Source organism: Rhinopithecus bieti, unplaced genomic scaffold (assembly GCF_001698545.2).
Source record: "Rhinopithecus bieti isolate Rb0 unplaced genomic scaffold, ASM169854v2 scaffold_38761, whole genome shotgun sequence".
Taxonomy (NCBI): domain Eukaryota; kingdom Metazoa; phylum Chordata; class Mammalia; order Primates; family Cercopithecidae; genus Rhinopithecus; species Rhinopithecus bieti.
In genome coordinates, this window is record NW_016816177.1 from 481,934 (window position 1) to 504,237 (window position 22,304).

The 22,304-nt window shown below is 50.5% G+C and overlaps 1 protein-coding gene across 1 annotated transcript in view; it reads left to right on the forward strand.

The window, feature by feature from the left end:
* Positions 1-21,129, forward strand: part of ROR2 (receptor tyrosine kinase like orphan receptor 2) — a 226,696-nt gene extending 205,567 nt beyond the window's left edge. Inside the window, 6 exon segments of the mRNA XM_017854463.1 lie at positions 6,391-6,518; positions 10,437-10,751; positions 12,741-12,986; positions 17,144-17,346; positions 18,629-19,085; positions 19,088-21,129. Coding sequence (XP_017709952.1) covers positions 6,391-6,518; positions 10,437-10,751; positions 12,741-12,986; positions 17,144-17,346; positions 18,629-19,085; positions 19,088-20,070 — 2,332 coding nt within the window. The 3' untranslated portion in view covers positions 20,071-21,129.
* Positions 21,130-22,304: the final 1,175 nt, after the last annotated feature.

The following is a 22,304-nucleotide window of genomic DNA, read 5'->3' on the forward strand; positions in this document are numbered from 1 at the left end:
CCCTTCCCCCTTCCCCCTTCCTCCTTCCCCTCCCCTCCCCTCCACTCCCCTTTCCTTTACTTTCCTTTCGACAAAGTCTTACTCTGTTGCCCAGACTGGAGTACAATGGCATAATCTTGGCTCACAGCAACTTCCACCTTCCAGGTTCAAGCGAATGTCCTGCCTCAGCCTCCTGAGTAACTGGGATTACGGGCACACATTGCCACGCCCAGCTGATTTTGTATTTTTAGTAGAGATGATGTTTCACCATGTTGGCCAGGCTGGTCTCAAACTCCTTACCTCAAGTGATTCACCTGCCTTGGCCTCTCAAAGTGCTGGGATTACAGATGTGAGCCACTGCACCTGGCCCTTATCATATTTTTCTGATGTCCTTGTTAGATATTTGTATCAGAGTTGTCTCTTATTTGTATCTTTTTGTCTCTTTGCTTCAGTTTGGAAATCTCCTGTTGACCTGTCTTGAAGTTTATAGGTTTTTTTCTTCTGCTGTGTCCACTCTGTTATACAGCCATGCATCATGTAACAATGGAGATACGTTGTGAGAAATGCATTAGTGATTTTCTGCTTGTAGGGACATCATGTAGTGTACTTACACAAACCTAGATGATTTCGCCTACTGCACACCTAGGCTATATGGTACAGCCTGTTGCTCCTAGGTTACAGACTTGTACAGCATCTCACTATACTGAATACTGTGGACAACTGGAATATAATGGGAAGTATTTGTATATCTAAACACAACAAAGGTACAGTAAAAATATGGTATAAAAATTAAATGGTACACTTATATAGGGCACTTACAGTGAATGGAGCTTGCAGGACTGGAAGCTGTTCTGGGTGAGTCAGTGAGTGAGTGGTGAGTGAATGTGAAGACCCAGGACATTTCACATTACTGTACACTAGTGTAGACTGTATAGACACTGTACATTTAGACTACAGGGAGTTTATTAAAAATTGAGTAACTGCACTCCAGTGTCAGGACAACTCCGACGTCACTAGGCAATGATTATTTTTCAGCCCCGTTATAATCTTGGGGGGACCACCATTGTGGATGTGATCTGTTGTTAACCAAAAACATCGTTATGTGGTGCATGGCTGCACCATCCAATGAATCTTTCATTGTGGACTCTTATGTTTCAGTTCTAGGCTTCCCTTTTAGTTCTTCTTTTACAGTTTCCATCCCTCCTGAAATACCCTACATCTTCACTACACCATCTTCTGTTCTGTGTTTCCATTACTTTAAAGCCCTGTGATACGGTTTGGCTGTGTCCCCACCCAAATCTCAACTTGAATTGTATCTCCCAGAATTCCCACATGTTGCGGGAGGGACCCAGGGGGAGGAAATTGGATCATGGGGGTTGGTCTTTCCTGTGCTATTCTCGTGATAGTGAGTAAGTCTCACGAGATCTGATGGGTTTATCAGGGGTTTCCACTTTTGCTTCTTCCTCATTTTTCTCTTGCCGCTGCCATATAAGAAGTGCCTTTTGCCTTCCACCATGATTCGGAGGCCTCCACAGCCATGTGGAACTGTAAGTCCAATTAAACGTCTTTTTGTTCGCAGTCTCGGGTTTGTCTTTATCAGCAGTATGAAAATGGCTGAATCCACCCTGCTCTGCTGATTCTAACGTTTTTTTCCTCTTGAACACGGGTTATATTTTCCTGTTTCTTTGCATGTCTGGTAATTTCATTGTATAGTGTTCATCACGGTTTGTACTCTAGGTTTTGCACTCAAAGTAAAGAGTATTGAGTTTTGAAGATTACTGTCAGGGCACCTAAAGCTTAGGGAGTTTTTGCTTTGTGAATGTGGGTAATCTGCTCTGTCTCCTGGTGAGTCACAGATTGAGCTTCCTCTGCTTCACCCAGGGAGGCAGCCCATTTAGGACAGTCAGCCTCTGTCATAATAAGATAAACAATTATGAGAATGGGTTACTACTTTGTAACAAAACAATAGGGGAAAAATATTAACTTGGTACACAATATGTAGCTACATTTGAATTTTGACATGGATTCCTTTTCAACCTTAAAAAGCCTTAGTTTCCTTTAAAACTCCGTCATTATTAATACCTATGAAGGTTTATTCTCAGCATGTGTCATCTAGGGGAAGGCTGTGGATCCACCCCACCATCTTGCCAGTCTCGGTGGAGGAGCACCTTATATCACAGTCTGCTGGCCCCTGCTTCTATTTCTCCCCGATCTCCTACCCCTCTCTTGTTGCTTTTCTTACCCAGGGTTGTCGTTATTTTACATCATTATTACTATTATTATTATTATTATTATTATTTGAGTCAGAGTCTTGCTCTGTCACCAGGCTGGAGTGCAATGGCACAATCTCTGCTCACTGCAACCTCCGCCTCCTGGGTTCAAGCGATTCCCCTGCCTCAGCCTCCCGAGTAGCTGGGACTGCAGGCGTGCACCACCACACCCAGCTAATTGTTTGTATTTGAGTAGAGATGGGGTTTCATCATGTTGACCAGGATGGTCTCGATCGCCTGACCTCGTGATCCACCCACCTCGGCCTCCCAAAGTGCTGGGATGACAGGTGTGAGCCACCGCGCCCGGCCGGGTTGTCATTATTTAGCGCCCTCTCTCCTCCTTGACAGTCACTTCTTGGTATAGAAGTTTCTTCTTCATCCATGTCCTGTCAGGCCTCGGATCAGTGCCTGGCAGCATGAGGGCAGGGCATTTCCACACTGCGTTTCTGAAACGTGAAGCTCCGCCAGCTGGTGCGCATGTCTACTGCACTTAACGTTGCTGAAGGAATTTTATAGCTGCCAAATTCCGTCACAGCCCTTTCCTTGCTTTCCCAGGGATCCACTTAACAGACTCTCTCCAGCTCTGTTCCTCGTCCACGGCCCCAAATGTGCCAGATAAAGATAAAATATAATTGTTTGAAAATAGAAAGCAACTCCCACTTGTTTTCTCAGACAATTCAAAAGCAAAGATGCCATTTTCCAAGCACTTCTGTCTGGCTTTTTGGAGAGAGAGAGAGATATATATATATACTTTTTTTTTTTGAGACAGAGTCTAGCTCTACCACCCAGGCTGGAGTGCAGTGGCATATTCTTGGTTCACTGCAAGCTCCACCTCCCAGGTTCACACCATTCTCCTACCTCAGCCTCCCGAGTAGTTGGGACTACAGGCGCCCGCCACCACGCCCGGCTAATTTTGTTTTTGTATTTTTAGTAGAGACGGGGTTTCACCGTGTTAGCCAGGATGATCGATCTCCTGACCTCGTGATCCACCCGCTTCAGCTTCCCAAAGTGCTGGGATTATAGGCGTGAGCCACCACACCCGGCCTAGATACTGTCTATTCAGATTGAAAGCCCACTTCAGTGAGAGATCTGTGAGCGGGGTGTGATGGCGGGAGACTCCCCACCCCCTTGTCATCTTCCTTACACCCCCTTGCTCTCTCAGTCCTGTGGGCACCTGACCAGCAGCCGGGGAGAAGCCTGCAACAGGGGGAACAACCTTCTCTTCCTTGACTCTTGCAAGGTAGAAAAGAAATTGCTCACATTTGTGGAGTCATCCCAAGAGACTGAGCTGAATCTCATAGCTTAGGCATAGCTGACATTAATCCAATCAGGCAGGTCTTAATGATTTTTCCAGCAAGAGTGGACAAGCACCCTGAGCCCGCCTCCAGACAGGGACATGTCCAGCACATACCCAGGCAGAGGTGACTTCCATTTATGTTGGTGGTGTGGCCAGTGTCTAATCAGCAGTTAACTTCAGCTCAAAATGAGTGAAAGCGAGACAGGCAGGCTCTCACTGTTAACATATGTGCTGCCCATTTAAACTACCTTTAAGGAATCCGTAACCCAAGGAAGCAATGGCTGGCGAGCTGGAGTTAACACCAAAATCTCCTTCTTTGAATTATTATTATTATTATTTTGAGACAGAGTCTTACTCTGTCACCCAGGCTGGACTACAGTGGCGCGATGTCGGCTCCCTGCAAGCTCTGCCTCCCGGGTTCACGCTATTAACCTGCCTCAGCCTCCCAAGTGGCTGGGACTACAGGCACCCACCACCATGCCTGGCCAATTTTTTGTATTTTTAGTAGAGATGGGGTTTCACCGTGTTAGCCAGGTTGGTCTTGATCTCCTGACCTTGTGATCCACACGCCTCGGCCTCCCAAAGTGCTGGGATTACAGGCGTGAGCCACCGCGCCCGGCCCCTTCTTTGATTTATTTATGGCTCCGGGTTCTGTTCTTTGAGAAAAGGGTTTTCTGCAGAAGCTTGAGAAGGTCTCCGCTATTGCAAGTGTTCAGCCTCTGCCTTAGCAAGAGAGTTCAGATAGGGATTTTAAGTCCATTTGGTTAAATTGAACACATTCTTTTTTTTTTTTTTTTTTTTTTTTTTTAATTTAAAGACAGGGTCTTGCTCTGTCACTCAGGCTGGAGTCCAGTAGTTTGATCACTGCTGCCTCTGTCTCCCAACTCAAGTGATCCTCCCACTTCAGCCTCCTGAGTAGCTGAGACCATAGGCACGTGCCACCATGCCCAGCTAATTTTGGTATTTTTTGTAGAAATGGGGTTTCACCATGTTGCCCAGGCTGGTCTCGATCTCCTGGGCTCAAGTGATTCACCAGCCTTGGCCTCCCAAATTGCTGGGATTACAGGCACGAACACTGTGCCTGGCCTTAAATGGAACAGAATTCAGATTTCATTTGGGGATGGTCTACTCTGAATGGATGTAGGCGGAAAGCCGAGGGCTCTCAGGCTTAGGGGGTAGGTTCCAGATTTGCTGGAAAAGAAGCTACTGAACTACAGGCCTGACGTGCTCATGCAAGGCTTGTCCTAGCATCGTCAGTCCCCTCTTCTGCCAGCAGTCACAGCCCCCTGATGTGTCTGCTGTGGCTCATTGGCGTCACTGGACCTTTGGAGGGTCCTGAGCACCACTTTAAAATCCTCCAGGATACTTATCATGATGGCTTTCATTGGCTGAAGCCAGACCAACAGTTTCTGCAGAAAATAATTTACCACAAACTCCAACCTGGGGACCTGGGAAAGGATTACGCCCTCTTCCCATCCATGCAGGCTGCCCTGTGGGGACCGGGAGGAGCAGGAGGGAGAACAGCCTGCTCGTGTCTTTCCCTCTTCTGACCTCCTGTGCCTGTGACACGTGGTCTGTGCTGTCCATGCAGCAGGGCCAGGTCACACTTCTGTGTAGAGTAGGCATGCATGTATGTCATTCTGTGAGTTCTCTGAGGCTTGGACTTCTTGGAGTCCCTCCCATCACCTTTGAACATAGTAGAGAATACACCTGTGTATTGCTTTTCTCCTTTTCAAGTATTTCTGCTGTTCACCTTCTGGATTGTCATCGTTATCATAAAAGCCTTATTTAAAAACAAGGGAAGTTTGCAGGGGCATTGCCGTAATGTCTCTGATGTATTAAATAGTTCAAGGGTAAGGTGAAACATGTGCGTGATGTTCCAGGTGTGTGCACGTATACACAAACACGTACCCATCCCTGTGTACTCTTCACCTCAAGAACCATCCTCACGCTTAGTCAGTCCTCCCCTTCTTGTTCCATACTCCCTTAAAGATGTGGAATTTTTTGAAATAGGCATTTTTTGGAACAGTTTTACAGAAAAATTGAACAGAAAATCCAGTCTTCCCATCCTCCTTCTCATAGTTTCCCTTATTTTAATGTCTTGCATTCATGTGACACGTTTATTGCCGCTGAGCCGATATTGATACATTATTATTAACTAAAATCAATGTTTACATTAGGGCTTGTTCTTTGTGCTTTACCTTCTATGGGTTTTGCCCAATGTATAGTGACGTGCGCTCACCATTACAGTATCATACGGAATAGTTTCACTGCCCTAAAACCCCAGTGTGCCTCCTGGAATCCGTCCCTCCCTCCCTCATAACCCCTGGCATCCACTGGCCTTTCTCCATAATCAGTCTCTATAGTTTTGCTGTCCATGGTTTTGCACTTTCTAGAATGTCATATGGTTGGAATCATACAGTATGTAGCCTTCAGATTGGCTCATTTCACCCAGTAATATGCATTTAAGTTTCCTCTTTGTCTTTTTGTGGCTTGATAGCTCATTTTTTTTTTTAGCACTCAGTAGTACTCCAGTGTCTGGATGTACCACAGTTTGTTTTTCCATTCACCTATGGAAAGACATCTTGTTGCTTCCAAGTTTTGACAATGATGAATAAAGCTGCCCTGAACATCTATGTACAGGTTTTTGTGTGGACTTAAACTTTTTTTACTTATTTGGATAAATACCAAGTAACAAAATTGCTGGATCTTTTTACTTATTTGGATAAATACTAAGTAACAAAATTGCTGGATTGCAAGATGCTGGATCATAAAAGAAGTCATTGGCATTGGCAAGAGCTGGCACCTCCCAGAGCTCTAACAGACTGTATGTGTTTTTACCAGGGATGATTACCACGAGGATGGGTTCTGCCAGCCTTACCGGGGAATTGCCTGTGCGCGTTTCATTGGCAACCGGACCATTTATGTGGACTCGCTCCAGATGCAGGGGGAAATTGAAAACCGAATCACAGGTAGGAGCTGCAGACCTTTCTCACAGGATAAGCACACGCACAGCCACCTGTCGCACAGATGGCGGCCACTGTGTTTCATCAGTTAATGGCATGGACATTGGGTCCCTCTTCCATCTCATCTGTGGTAGAAAACCAGAGATCTTTTTTAGACGTAGTTGCAATTGCTAACATGATTTGCCCTAAAAATGTTCCTGGCTTGTATGTTTAAATTAGCAAGTGTGGGTTGCTTGGAATATACTTCTGCACTTTTAACTCAGCCATACTGTGTGGGTCCAAAGCACTGTCCTCACTGCATCGCCAGGGCCTCCTGCCCCGGGCCCGCCACACTGGCGCAGGCAGCCTCAGCGCCCCCACACTAACTCTGCTTGACTTCTCATTCTGTACTTCCTGACTCTTCTATCCTCTCTGAGCCACATTTGGTCCAAAGGCACCCAGGCCTGATTGCCGCTGTCTGGGGGAAAGAGTCGCAGGTCATCAGTGGTAGGGATGCTGCGGTGAACACATACTTTGTCAGTCCTGGGTTTCCAGAGAACAAAGCCAAGTCTTTGGGTGCCTGGTTCAGGGTCTGAGAAAGTGGCAGGTCATTTAGGAACTGCAGCTGTTCATCCTTGGTCTCTTTAGGACTTAACTTCTCTGATAGGCTGTCCCAGTTCCAAGCATACAACTCATTGATGGGGTCCGGGGTCCGGGGTCCTTCTTAGGGGAAAGGCCTTGGAAAGCAAGAAAATGAATTAGACAAAAGTCCTACAGAGCCCTCCTCCTGCTGTCCCTACTCTCCCCACAAACACATACACGTTTTCTCTCCAGACCCCATAAGGAGCAAGAAACATCCTGTGCAGATGGCAGGTGCCCCAGCACCTCAGTTGAGTTGGATCCTCCCCATGGGAGCGGGAGGCTCTGCTGCAGGTTAGAATCAGGGGGTGATCTCTGATGCCTGTGCTCCTAGGAGAGGGTGATGGGGCAAAGGGGATACAGGGCACTGACCTGGTAAGGGGTGACAATGAGGATCCAAGGCAAAAAGTCACCTCATGTCCACTGACAAGCCCTTCTAAGTTCAGGTCACCCTCAGACTAGAGAGCCGAAGGTCAATTCACGGTCACAGAAGAGACTGCCTGGCCCATGCTGGTACAGAGACCTCTGAGGACAGGGCCAGGGGGTCCTGTGCAAAGTGGAAGAGCCATCATGAGACAGAGAGGAACCTGGAGGTGCCATCCTGTTCCAGCGGGAGGTGGTTTTGAAAATACAGCCACCTCTCACTGCAAAAGCTTTCTTTGCCATTAAAGTAGGACTTCTCAAAGGATTTTACCGAAACACACTGGAAAATAGAGAGTACTTTATACCATGACTTGGTGTACACATACATGTATTTCACACAACTGCCAGAGCTTATAGGGAATAACTTTCACCCTTCCTAAAAGCGGTGCACTTGGATTTTTCTCTTCGGTTTTATTTCATTAAAGAAAAAATTGGCTGGGCGTGGTGGCTTATGCCTGTAATCCTAGCACTTTGGGAGGATTGAGTGCTAGGGAGGCTGAGGCGGGCAAATCATGAAGTCAAGAGTGCAAGACCAGCCTGACCAACATCGTGCAACCCCGTCTCTACTAAAAATACAAAAAATTAGCTGGGCATGGTGGCGGGTGCCTATAATCCCAGCTACTCGGGAGGCTGAGGCAGAAGAATCACTTGAACCCAAGAGGTGGAAGTTGGAGTGATCCCAGATCGCACCACTGCACTCCAGTCCCAGCAACAGAGCGAGACTCTATCTCAAAAAAAAAAAAAAAAAAAGCCCTTAGTAGGAACCATGTGCACTCTGACATCCTCTAGTCTGTTCTTATCATCTTTTAAAATGCTAGCCACACACTCCAGAATTAATTAGACACCCCACTAACTGGCAATGATCCAGGGCACACGATTATCCCTCAGTTATCTCTTCAGGAGTTGTTTAAGGAATCAGCGCGCATCCAAGCAGCCTGGTTTTACAGCAGCTTTCAGAGAAGAGTGTAGAACGAGGATTTCCTAGGTCGGTGGCTTTTCGAAAACAATAAATTTGAAGTTGCTCTCAACAGACTTGTGGCTTGAAATAAGCATAGTAATGACTGTTGTGTGCAGTGTTCTGTTGGGAAGCGTTGTGTGACATTCAGGGTGTGGACAGATAACAGGATGTGAGTTGTTGGATCTCTTTGGTGCCTAGAATTGCACTTTCAGAAAGAAGCAGTACATTCTCAGGGTGAGGAGAAGGAGAGAGAGGAATGCTGTAAAGATGAGCGGAGACATCGCATCAGTGGATTAGCCCAAGAGAAGTGACAGCTTTGGCGTTCTTAGGCAGTCTTGCCCTGTCTGGAGGTCAAGGCCTACCTACATTTTTGACAGCCCTCCATATAATCCCAAATCCGTAATGATGGGATTGAACCAGGTTGAAACCTCAGTTCTTCCTCCAAATCCAAGACATCCTGTATTGTGACCGCTTACCCTCTCGGTTCCTCCATTTAAATATCGGCCACAGGAACCCAGAGGAGGGGAGGTGATGTGATGAGCACAGCAGTGCCCGCAGGCAGTCAGGACTGTGCGGCTGCTCCCACCCACTGACACCGCCTGTTACCCGACCCCTGGGCCCTTTCACGCTGAGGGCCACGTTATAGGCTCTGTGTGCACTCGCATGTCCCAGTGTGGGGTCTCAAATCACCCTTCAGGTACAGAAGCAGGCCCGGAAAGGTGTGAATGATACCACAAAGTGATCACGCACCAGGCTGTTCCCACGCAGCTGCCCCTCCCGTTCCTGGTTGGGTTCCCAGGGAATGACTGACAGCGGCACTGCCACCTCCTGGCCAAACCTGGCACAGCACGTACACGCTTTCCTTGCCTGGAGGTCAATTGAGGCCAGCATTCTGGACAGCCCTCTGTATCATCACCAAATACTCGCCAAATCTGTAATGATGGGATTGAACTGCATTCATGGGTGGAGCTATGGCTCCTCAGGGACTAAATGCCAGCTTCTGGGTTTGTTCCTATGCTGGAGGACACAGTCTCAGCTGGGTGTGCAGGCAGAGGGGCCTGTCTGCCTCCAGTGTCCCCAAGCTCAATTGTTGTAAGCCAGCCTTTCATAGGTGAAAGTGGGGTAGCGAGCCCAGGGCAGGCCGATGCATTCCTTAGAGTCCTGCCTTGGCCAGCTTCTTTGCCCCTACCAGTGTCCAGCCATGCACCCAGGTGCAGCACATCTCCCCCCAGTGCCCCCACTTTGTTCCCGAACTCACCCCATAGTCTCGCCGCCACGCTGCATCCTCTGACATCTTGCCCTTAAAAAATAAACTGCCCTACCAAAGGGGGCTCTGGATCTTGGGGTTTCTCTGCTCCCCCTTATCACAGAACCTTCTGGAGTTTGAAGACAGCCCTCCTTCCACTTTGTTGCTGTCACCATCTTGGCTTTCCACATTTTACCAGCTGCCTGCCTCCTCCGGCTGCAGTTCACAGTGCTGAGCTGACTCCCTTTTCTGGGACATTGGGAAGCCCGGGGCTGGGTACTGCACCTCTTGGCCTCTCCACACATAGCGGGTCCTTAGGATCTGCTTTTGCATCTGAAGTCTGAACCGTCCTGTCCTGGAAGAAGCACCTAGCGGAGAGAGCTAGGGGGCCGAGTTTTCCTTCTTTCTCGTTCTGCTTCTGATGTTTCTAAGTGACGCCTGGGACCAGGGGCTTTTCTGTGTCTGCTGCAAATCAGAGCAGTTGATTGGCAGGCTGGCCTGCTGGTGGGGAGCCTCTCCAGGGTGGTGTGCGGGGCTCAGGGTTGGGAAGTCTGGGGCGGGGCGGAGTATCAGGGGGCCGAGTGGGCACTCTGGAATGCGGGGCTGGGGTTGGGGACTGGATGAATGTCAGGGGTGCGAGGTGGGTCTACCGCTAACGCGAGTCTCGCGGGCTCTGCAGCGGCCTTCACCATGATCGGCACCTCTACGCACCTGTCGGACCAGTGCTCGCAGTTCGCCATCCCATCCTTCTGCCACTTCGTGTTCCCTCTGTGCGACGCGCGCTCCCGGGCACCCAAGCCGCGTGAGCTGTGCCGCGACGAGTGCGAGGTGCTGGAGAGCGACCTGTGCCGCCAGGAATACACCATCGCCCGCTCCAACCCGCTCATCCTCATGCGTCTGCAGCTGCCCAAGTGTGAGGCGCTGCCCATGCCCGAGAGCCCCGACGCTGCCAACTGCATGCGCATCGGCATCCCGGCCGAGAGGCTGGGCCGCTGTGAGTGCCCGAGGGCCCGGGGCGGGACCGGCGGGCGCAGGGATTGTAGGGCCCTTGAAATGTGTATAGGGCGGTGGGTAAAGCCCAGGGAGCCCCATCTGTCCGGGCCCCGCAGAACCCCGTTAACAGCTGAGCGCCCCACAGCTCAGGCCTCCATTCCAGCAGGGGCAGCACGTGGGGCCTTGGAGCAGGGGCTTTGGAGCCTTTCAGCCCAGGGCTCGCATCTGGGCTTGCACTGTGTCCAGCTGTGGGACTCAGGAGAATTCCCTCCACCTCCTTGAGCCTGGGATTTCCCTTTTCTGAAATGGGAATGATCTCATTTCCTGTGGAAATGGCTGTTGGGGGCATGAGAGGGGACAGAGCAAGCTTCCTGATTTTCCCGATGGTCAGCACGCACTCGGGCGCCCGGGAAATGCAGACTCTCAACTCCTGCCCCAACCTCCTGAAATCTGGAGGACTGGTCCCCAGAGACCTGTAGGATCCTTAGCTTTGGACGAGTGTGAGGCCTGCGGAGATGCTGCAGGACCGGCCTGGGGGGCACCTGAGAAGAACCTGTGATGATCAGGCATGGCTAGGGAAGGAAATACTGCAAGCACCCTGCACCTTTGCAGGCACCTTTCTCCAGGTCCCCGCATCGTGGCCTAGGGGATAAGCGTCGGGGAGGGTGACAGTTCTGAGCCCGGGGCCTGGGTATGGCCTTTTTGGGGTCTGCACAGGACGGAGGAGCATGCTCCCTACTGCCCCTCTTGCTGGCAGCAGAGCAGCCCCTGTCCTCTGGAGGCTTAGTAAACCGCAAGTTGGTGAGCCCCAGAAGGGTGACCATGGCCAGTCAGGGTGACAGACACAGGACAGGGAGCCATGCTGATGTCCCTGAGGAAAACCATTGGCTCACATCACTGCATCCATCAGGGTTGTCACTTCCCTGAGGAGTGAGACCCAGGGAACGGGCCACCTCCGCCACCGCTCCAGGACTGTATTTAGCATGGTTGGCTAATCTGGGGGTCCAGGAATGGGGAGGACTTCTTACCAGGATAGCGAGGGCATGGTCCCCGGCCCATTGCCTGCATTTCAACCCTCACTGTGACTCTGGGCAAGTTGCTAAGCTCTCATACCCTTACATTCCGCGGGGATGACACCAGTACTAACCCGTGGGGCTGGAATGAAGGTCAAATGAGGCAATATTTAGGAAGGTGGTTGTTTTGTTTGTTTGGTTTTTGAGACAGATTTTCACTCTGTCACCTAGGCTTTAGTGCAGTAGCACAGTCTCGGCTCACTGCAACCTCCACTTCTCAAGTTCAAGCAATTCCCCTGCCTCAGCCTCCTGAGTAGCTGGGACTACAGGCATGCACTACTGCACCCAGCTAATTTTTGTATTTTTAGTAGAGACGGGGTTTCACCATGTTGGCCAGGCTGGTCTCGAACTCCTGACCTCGAACTCACAACTCCTGACCACCCGCCTTGTGAGCCATAGTGTCCAGCCAGAAGGGTTTAGAGCAGCGCCTCACACGTGGTAAACACTACAGAAATGTTCACCAAATGCACACCCCAACCCGAGGGTTCCTCCATGGAGGTGTCATGGCCTGCCCTGTTCTCACCCATGGCTGAGCAGGGTACCCTGAGGTGGAGAGGCCGGGCCTGGGAGTTCGCCTTTCTTGCCTGCACAGTTGGCTTTTGTCCTAGAGCAAGTGATCCTGAGGCTGGGGGTAACACCGTCATTCTGGTGGGGTGGTGGTGTGCAAGTGCCGCATGGGTCCTAGCGACGGTTTGGGGGCTGTGAAGTAACTTCCGACAGTTTCCTTCCCCATATATATCCCTGATGTGCATTTAATTTGTGGGCTTGGAACTTCATTAAGCCGTTACTTTTAATGCCTCTTTTCTGGTAAGTTATGTGAAATCCTTGGATCTTTTGGAAATTCTAGTTTGGGCACGTGGAGGCAGAATGGTTTTGTTGTACCCCGGAGGTTTTCCTAACGTGTTTTCCTTGTTCAGACCATCAGTGCTATAACGGCTCAGGCACGGATTACAGAGGAACGGCAAGCACCACCAAGTCAGGTCACCAGTGCCAGCCGTGGGCCCTGCAGCACCCCCACAGCCACCACCTGTCCAGCGCAGACTTCCCTGAGCTTGGAGGGGGGCACGCCTACTGCCGGAACCCCGGAGGCCAGATGGAGGGCCCCTGGTGCTTTACGCAGAATAAAAACGTACGCATGGAACTGTGTGACGTACCCTCGTGTAGTATGTATTCTCTCTCTTTTTTTACTGTGTTGATTGTTGAGTGAACCTTGTGATGAGGGCGTTCTGTCCTGACCTGAGTCGGGGTGTGCCTCCGTACAGTGGCGACCAGAGACCTGTGATCTTACCACAGTGACCATTTTAAATAAAGCTTTTGGGCCAAGCACGGTGGTTCACACCTGTAATCCCAGCACTTCGGGAGGCCGAGGTGGGCAGATCGCTTGAGGTCAGGAGTTCAAGACCAGCCTGGTCAACATGATGAAACCTCATCTCTACTAAAAATACAAAAATTAGCCGGGTGTGGTGGTACACGCCTGTAATCCCAGCTACTCAAGAGGCTGAGGCAGGAGAATCACTTGAGCCCGGGAAGTGGAGGTTGCAGTGAGCAAAGATTGCCACACTGCACTCCAGCCTGGGCAACAGAGTGAGACCCTGTCTCAAAAATAAATAAATAAATAAATAACACAAGTTGTTATTGGTTATGAAAGTAACATCTGACCATTATAAGACATTTTAAAATATAGAGAAGTCTGCAGAGTAATGTACAGATCACCCCTAATGTTATCACCCAGCAGTGACTTGTTTGCATTTTGGCCCACCCCCTTCCATCAGCTCTTTTCCCACCTTCCATCAGCTCTTTTCCCACCTTCCATCAGCTCTTTTCCCACATGTGGATGGTCCTGGGATATTCACTTTGACGTTTAGTTTCTCCATTAACATTATCGCCCAGTGCGGTGGCTCACAACCTGTAATCCCAGTACTTTGGGAGGCCAAGACGGGTGGATCTCTTGAGCCCCGGAGTTTGAAACCAGCCTGAGCAACATGGCAAAAACCTGTCTCTACAAAAAATACAGAAATTGCCCAGGCGTGGTGGCGTTCCTGCTTGGGTGGTGGAGGTGGGAGGACTGCTTGCACCAGTAGTTCAAGGCTGCAGTGAGCCATGATGGTGCCACTACACTCTAGCCTGGGCAGCAAAACAAGACCTTTTCTCAAAACCAAAAAATAACAAAAAAAATTATTATTGCTCAGTATTTCCTAATATTAGTAAAAATATTTCCCTTCCACCCACCAGCTTTTGAGCTTTTCGCTGCTTCTCAGGTTTGGTGGAGTGAGGCGAAAATAGAATTCATTGCTTGTCCCCATTGCTTGCGAGCGTGTCTGTGACGTCATGAATACGGAAGCGCGTGTAGTTAATGGTTGACAGCTTTAACAGTTCTCACCTGTGTCCAGTCATGGCCGGTTCGCCAGTTCCAGGCAGCAGGGTAACCAAGGCTGGGCTGGGAGCTGGAAGCAGCGATTGGTGAATGAGTGGGCACCCACTATAAAGAGAGAGCAGCCGGTGAAGCAAGGCTGGACTCACCGTGCACCTGGAGTCCTCCTGGGGTGCAGGCCCACATGTCTCTACTCCGAAATGCAGGAAGTAAACACTGGCACTAATGACCTTCCTGATGTGTGATTCAGCAGCTCCAGATCTGGCATTGCCTCTGGCTCAGCAGATCAGACACAAATCTTGAAGAATGTGTTCATTATGGGAGAACAAACTTTAAGAATGAAATTATCAGTCATTCAAATTGCGGTCTAGGCACTCTGGAGCACGCTAGACCTTAAAGGTTTCCTGCAATGAAGGATGGCCCTGTGGTCTGTAAGGAACAAAAGCAGGTTATAGGACAGAGCTGTGTTGGAGGTGCTTTTTTGCTCATTGTTTCTGGCAAAAAAAAAAAAAAAAAAATGAGTGGGAGTTTGTGTGTGAGCACACACAGGCTCCTGACTTTTATGAGGTTTTGGAAAGATGGATATCAAACTTTTAGCAGTGATTTCCCCAGACCTACAAAAGTGCAAAAGTGTTCAAATATAAGACTTTTTTTTTTTTTTTTTACAGTGAGTAGGAATTACTTTTGTAATTAAAAATAAATCAAAACATGAAAAAAATGTATGATTTTGGACCAGTCAATTATTAGAATCTTGTATTGCAGGTTTGTACTTACAGGGCATAAATGGAAGGATATTTATTGCAGAATCACTTGTGAGAGCTAAACACAAAACAGACTGTTTATCAGTAGGGCTGGATGGGGCAGTTGGAGACGCCCGTGCCATGGAGTGGCATGCAGCTGTGGGAGAACACGCACGCCTATCTGCTGCAACATGAGCTGCTGTCCAAGAGATTTTATTCTGCTGAAAAACCAGGAGCAGGAAAATACGGATGATATGATTCTATTTAAAATGAAGTTCATGTAGGCCGGGTGTGGTGGTTCACGCCTGTAATCCCAGCACTTTGGGAGGCCAAGGCAGGCGGATCACCTGAGGTCAGGTGTTCAAGATCAGCCTGGCCAACGGGGCGAAACCCTGTCTCTACTAAACATACAAAAATTAGCCAGGCATGGTGGCAGGCGCCTGTAATCCCAGCTACTCGGGTGGCTGAGGCAGGAGAATCACTTGAACCTGCGGGGGCAGAGGTTGCAGTAAGCTGAGATCCCACAACTGCACTCCAGCCTGGAAACAGAGCGAGACTCCGTCTCAAAAATAAACAAACACTCTGTCTCAAAAAAAATAAAGTTCATTCATTTGAATTAAGAAAACCATGTAAAACTACTGTGTCTATATGTCAGAATAGTTGAATATCGGTTGTTCCATGTGGTTCAACCTAAAATATATGCAAAGTTCGGAGAACACGAAACTTAACCATTTATAGTCTTCGGGAAAGAGGGCTGTTAGAAATATTATCTTTTGAAAGGCCACATTTCTATAATACTACAATTTTTCCCAGTAAGCATGAGTCGTGTTGGTAATGTTAAGTAGATAATAAAAGCAGGTGATGGTGTGAGAGGCCTGGACTGTCCTGCCAACTTTAATAATGAAAAATGAACCAAACCCTAGTAAGAAAGAAGGAATCGGCATCCCCAGTGCCCCTAAGATTTCTGGGACACCTGCCTTGGAACTCATTCAGAGGGGAAGCTGCTAGGTGGGGCCAGAAGAAAGTTTTGTTTGTGATTTTACTTGATTTCATCTTATTTTGGGGAGCAGGGGTGGGGCAAGGCTGGGTTTGGGACAAGGTGCTTTTTTCCTAAGGTGGCAATAGCATGTTCACTTAATTTAGAATTGAGTTAGCTCTTTTAGGCATCACATTGACCAGAAATCACTTGTTTGCTTCCAGATGAGGAGCATTTTGCCCCCTGGCCATGGGGCCCTCTGAGTGATACAGTTACTGGCAGGGTTAAGGAGAAAACAGAACACCGTGGTTTTCCAGGGATATGGGAAAGTGGCTCGCTAGAGAACTCACCTTCCACCAGGCTTAGGGTCAGCCTCCTGAAATGGTGCCACTTTACCTTACATTCAACTGCTTTGATGTGCGGGTGTTTGGGGGCCACACAGCCTGGGAGGAGCCAGTCCTGCCCGGAGGCCTGTTCAAAACCTGAGGTCACTTCTGCCTGCCTGGTGTGTCCCCTGTACTTTTCTGTAAATCCTGTAGAGGGAGACAAAGAGTTACTTTTCCCTGTGACAAAAAAATGCAGGGACAGTAGCTGGTAGCCTTGACTGTTGGTACCCCGTGCCTTCCAAGAATTCTTATGCCCCTGTTGGATATTGTACTGGGTCAAGTGCATGGACTACTGGTGCTCTTTTAAATCTAGTGCATGTTTAATTATTATCCCAAAAGAATCTGTCATCATTAGTTAAAAATGTGAAGAAAACATTAAAATGTTGAATGAGGAAAAGGATCGTGTCTAATCCCAGTACCAAATTTCACTTACCTTGGACAAGGGTCTCCAGTGAATTTCATCAACTTGTCAGTAGCTGGGGAGGCCTTGATAAAAGAGCAGAGCACCTATCTCCGATGGTTTTCAAACCTCAGGAACAGAAAGCGGATGTGGTCATTATAAATATTAAGATCATTAGAATTCATCTACTTCTTATGCTACGTATTCCCGCTTGTTTCCAGGTTGGGCAGTTTTGGGTTTTGTTTCCCCAGGATGCAGCCGGGTGTGCGTTTTTTGGTGCATCACGTTTTTTAAGGTGTGCTGTGCCCTTTTACCCCATTGTGTAACTTAGGTGATGACCCATGTGCGTGTGAAGGTTTTGGCTGGAGGTGGAGAGTGGGTTGGTAGAGAACTTACAGTTGAAAAGGGATGTTTTCTGAAAAATCATGAAAGCCTTATTATTCACAGGTCCTCGAGACAGCAGCAAGATGGGGATTCTGTACATCTTGGTCCCCAGCATCGCAATTCCACTGGTCATCGCTTGCCTTTTCTTCTTGGTCTGCATGTGCCGGAATAAGCAGAAGGCATCTGCGTCCACACCGCAGCGGCGACAGCTGATGGCCTCGCCCAGCCAAGACATGGAAATGCCCCTCATTAACCAGCACAAACAGGTCTCCGTGCTTACGTATTCTACCCGGGTGGCTCTTCCAGGTTTAATCCTCAGGGGTTGTTCCCCCGACATTAACTGTCTTAATTTACTTGATACATAACACATAATTATTTTAAATTCCGCTTCATTTTGCCATTTATTTTTCTGTAAACTAGATCAGGACATGTGTGCTTTAGAAAATAAATGGCAGGCGTGTTGGGAATTCACTGCCCCAGCGTTCATGGGCTTCCCTCTGCCTGGACCGTGCTGCCCCTGTGGGCCCCAACGAGCATCCTCACTGTCCGGGTGCCTCAGCTCTGCCCAGAAGACACACAAGGAAAAGGGCTCCAGTGCCCCCCATAATTTTTCTTGTCACTTTCGGGTTGGGTTGGTTTTGCTTTGTTTTGTTACAGGGAAGGATAGAAGAATAGCTCTTAAATGGGAGTAGGCAGACAGGTTACCACTAAAAGGCCACCCCCTCATCCCAGAGCAGCCTTAGATGGGCATGGGGCACTAAAACACAACAGAAGAGAACATGTGCTGCAGCCTCTCCAGCTTGTGTTGTAAAAGGGTGTTTACACTCATTGCAAAGCCACAGGGAACATCACTCTCAGCCAGCTTTGCAGGGGCTCTTCAAGGTGGCCAGGAGGGAGCCGATGCACTTGGCTCTTCAGCCCCAGAGTCGGTGAGGGTTGGCGGTGGGCAGGGGCTGGCCAGCGAGGCAAGCACAGAGCCCTGGGGCTTGCATGGTGGCCCAGGAACCTCTGGGGAGGATGAGGGCTGGCCACACAGGAGGAGCTGGCGTCATAGAGACTGAGAGAGATGAGGGTTCTCAGGGCTCCTGTCACATGTGGGGTACTCCTTCCAAGAGCGTGTTTAACTGAGGCCTCTGTAGAACAACTGGGCGTTGGAGGGACCTGGTGGGGTATGTTCAGGGCTGCCCAGGACAGCTGGTGCCTGGGCCTGGCTGTAGGGTGCGCGCGTGGGTGTGTCCACACATGCACAAGTGGGAAGGAAGCCTGCAGTGTGTCCCAGCTGGATTTTGGAGGGACCTTATGTGTAGCGTGGTTGGGATCTGTTGAACATGGCAGACGGGAGGCAACCTTGGCATCAGAGCCGTATTGAAGGTTAAGCAGAGAGCTGTGGGTGGGCAGGCCAAGGCTGGGTAGGTGAAACCAGAGGGTCTTCTGCAAGGCGCCCCCAGTCATGACCGCACGGGGACTCCACTCCTCCCGGCTGCTCTGCACCTTCCTTCAGGGCTGCGGTGACAGTGATGTTTCACGTGGGGCTTTTCTTCTTGACAGGCCAAACTCAAAGAGATCAGCCTGTCTGCAGTGAGGTTCATGGAGGAGCTGGGCGAGGACCGGTTCGGGAAAGTCTACAAGGGCCACCTGTTTGGCCCTGCCCCGGGGGAGCAGACCCAGGCTGTGGCCATCAAAACACTGAAGGACAAAGCAGAGGGGCCCCTGCGGGAGGAGTTCCGGCACGAGGCTATGCTGCGAGCACGGCTGCAACACCCGAACATCGTCTGCCTGCTGGGCGTGGTGACCAAGGACCAGCCCCTGAGCATGATCTTCAGCTACTGTTCGCACGGCGACCTCCACGAATTCCTGGTCATGCGCTCGCCACACTCGGACGTGGGCAGCACGTACGACGACCGCATCAGGTGAAGTCCGCCCTGATCCCCCGACCTTCGTGCACCTGGGGCCAGATCGCCAGCGCAGGGATGGGTAACCTATCCACCACACGTGGTTCACAAGGACCTGCCCCCCGGCACGTGCTGGTGTACGACAAGCTGAACGTGAAGATTCTCAGACTTGGCGGCTCTTCCGAGAGTGTATGCGCCGATTACTATAAGCTGCTGGGGAACTCGCTGCTGCCCATCCGCTGGATGGCCCCGGAGGCCATCATGTACGGCAAGTTCTCCATCGACTCGGACATCTGGTCCTATGGCGTGGTTCTGTGGGAGGTCTTCAGCTACGGCCTGCAGCCTTACTGCGGGTACTCCAACCAGGACGTGGTGGAGATGATCCGGAACCGGCAGGTGCTGCCCTGCCCCGACGACTGTCCCGCCTGGGTGTACGCCCTCATGATCGAGTGCTGGAACGAGTTCCCCAGCCGGCGGCCCCGCTTCAAGGACATCCACAGCCGGCTCCGAGCCTGGGGCAACCTTTCCAACTACAACAGCTCGGCGCAGACCTCAGGGGCCAGCAACACCACGCAGACCAGCTCCCTGAGCACCAGCCCCGTGAGCAATGTGAGCAACGCCCGCTACGTGGGGCCCAAGCAGAAGGCCCCGCCCTTCCCACAGCCCCAGTTCATCCCCATGAAGGGTCAGATCAGACCCATGGTGCCCCCGCCGCAGCTCTACATCCCTGTCAATGGCTACCAGCCGGTGCCGGCCTATGGGGCCTACCTGCCCAATTTCTACCCAGTGCAGATCCCAATGCAGATGGCCCCGCAGCAGGTGCCTCCTCAGATGGTCCCCAAGCCCAGCTCACACCACAGCGGCAGCGGCTCCACCAGCACAGGCTACGTCACCACGGCCCCCTCCAACACGTCCGTGGCGGACAGGGCAGCCCTGCTCTCAGAGGGCACCGAGGATGCACAGAACGCCCCGGAAGACGCGGCACAGAGCCCCGTGCAGGAAGCAGAGGAGGAGGAAGGCTCTGTCCCAGAGACTGAGCTGCTGGGGGACAGTGACACTCTGCAGGTGGACGAAGCCCAAGTCCAGCTGGAAGCTTGAGTGGCACCAGGGCCCAGGGTTCGGGGACGGAAGCCCCGCTGAGACCCCACGGGGACCTCAGTCGCCTTTGAGAAGACACCATACCCAGCAATCACGAGCGCCCGCCGGCCAGCGGGCTTGTTGCAGACTGGGTGAGGTGGAGCCCTGCTCCTCTCTGTCCTCTGACACAGACAGCTGCCCTGCCTAGGAGCACCCGAGCCAGGCAGGGGCCTGGCAGCATGGCATCCTGAGGAGCAAGACACATGGTCACCCCCAGGGCTGCCTGCATTGATTCTGGTGGTAGACTGGTAGTGAGCAGCAAATGCCTTTCAAGAAAATAGGTGGCAACTTCACTCCGTGTCGTATATGGAGCGAATACTTCCAAACGTTGGCAATAAAGGCCTGCAAAAGGCAGCGAGGAGGCACCTCGGTCTTGAGGTTCCCGACAACCCATCTGGTCTGTTGGTTTGAGGATGAAGGGGCTCCATGTCTGCTGCCTCCCTGCCGAGAATATTCTCCCTTTAGCAGCCAAAGATTCGTTGGAACCGACGCTGCCCTCTGCTGCCTGTTGGGGTCGGAAGACAAGGAGCTCCTGAAATGGGAGTTCCTGAGGTACAACAAAACGTGTGCCTTCGAAGAAACGGACAGCTTTGTATTTGGTGAAGTGGTTTTGATTATACTGCATGTGTGTTTTGCCCACTTTTTGGGAATTCAAGGGAAAGTGTTTCTTGGGTTTGGAATGTTCAGAAGAAGCAATATTGTACAGAACACAGTATTGTTATTTTTTTTTAAGAATCATGTACAGACCTTAAATGTAATTTATGTTTTTAATATGCCATTTTCATTGAAGTATTTTGATCTTAAGATAATGATTTTAGTAATTTAACTGTTTACGTTACCCATGTTGGGATCCAGCTGGTCTTGGTTTGCTTGTCTTTGTACCACGTGCACAGGAGGTCCATTCATTTTAGAGCCCCTGTTACACACAAACCCACAGGCAGCCGTCTGTGCCTCGCACACATCGTTGGTCCCATTTGTAAATCCCACACCTGGTGTATCCAATAAAGTGAAACAAAGCATTTGGTTGACTCTCCTGCAGGCCGTAAGGACGCGGGGCGGCGGGAGGCAGTGCTGGATGATGGAGATGCCGAATGGTGATGATTTGGCCTGAGCCCTTTCTCTGCGTTTGGGAGGTTTGCCCCGAGCCAGGAGCCCCAAGCTCATGGGGGTGTCCCTTGGCAGATAAATGATGGAACTCGTCCGTGGCTTCTCTCGGTTAAGGTCTCGAATGCAGATTAGTTAATTGCAGATGGTGTGAAGATGGTCTTTGGTTTTAAACTTGTCCCCTCCTGAGGTCCCAGAGCCCCTGAGAGTTTTAAACCTGGAGCCTGGCACTTCTGGGGGCCCTGGAGCACGGCTGAGTTCAAGGGAGGGGGTGAAAGAGAATGGGCCTCCTTCACAGGCTGCCTGCATCCCCTGCTCCCATCTCCAGTGCATTTGGCTGGTCCAAGGTACACCTGGGTCAGAGCACAGCTGTTACAGGGTCACCTGGGGAGAAGTGGCTTCAGAGCTTCCAGTATAACTAGTGTGGAGAGAGGACGCAGAGACTCGGGTGCAACAAGTCCTCTCACTTGGAGTAGATCCCACATAGTAAGTCATCAAACTGACCATGTTGACCTGAAATCTTGTCATGGGGGAGAAATCTTTCTCTTTTCTTTTCTTTTCTTTTTCTTTTGTTTTTAGACAGAGTCTCGCTCTGTTGCCAGGCTGGAGTGCAGTGGCACGATCTTAGCTCACTGTAACCTCCACCTCCCGGGTTCAAGCGATTCTCCTGCCTCAGCCTCCCCAGTAGCTGGGACTACAGGCATGCGCCACCACGCCCGGCTAATTTTTGTATTTTTAGTAGAGACGGGTTTCACCATGTTGGCCAGGATGGTCTCGATCTCTTGACCTCGTGATCCACCCGCCTTGGCCTCCCAAAGTGCTGCGATTACAGGCGTGAGCCACCGCACCTGTGGTAACATCTTTTTCTTACCCACTGCAAGGCTCATGGCTGAGGCCCCTATAACAAAAGACAGCTTAATAAGAGAAAAGCCTCAAGCGACCCAAAGAAGCAGGGAAGCCTGGGTGTTTCCATACTAAGTTTGGTGGAGTGGACAGGCACGCAGAAGTGTGCTTTGACAAAGGGATGTGACCAATGGCCATAGACCCGGGCAGGGGCTTGTTTGTGGGCTTGTTTGCCGAGATTCTTTTCT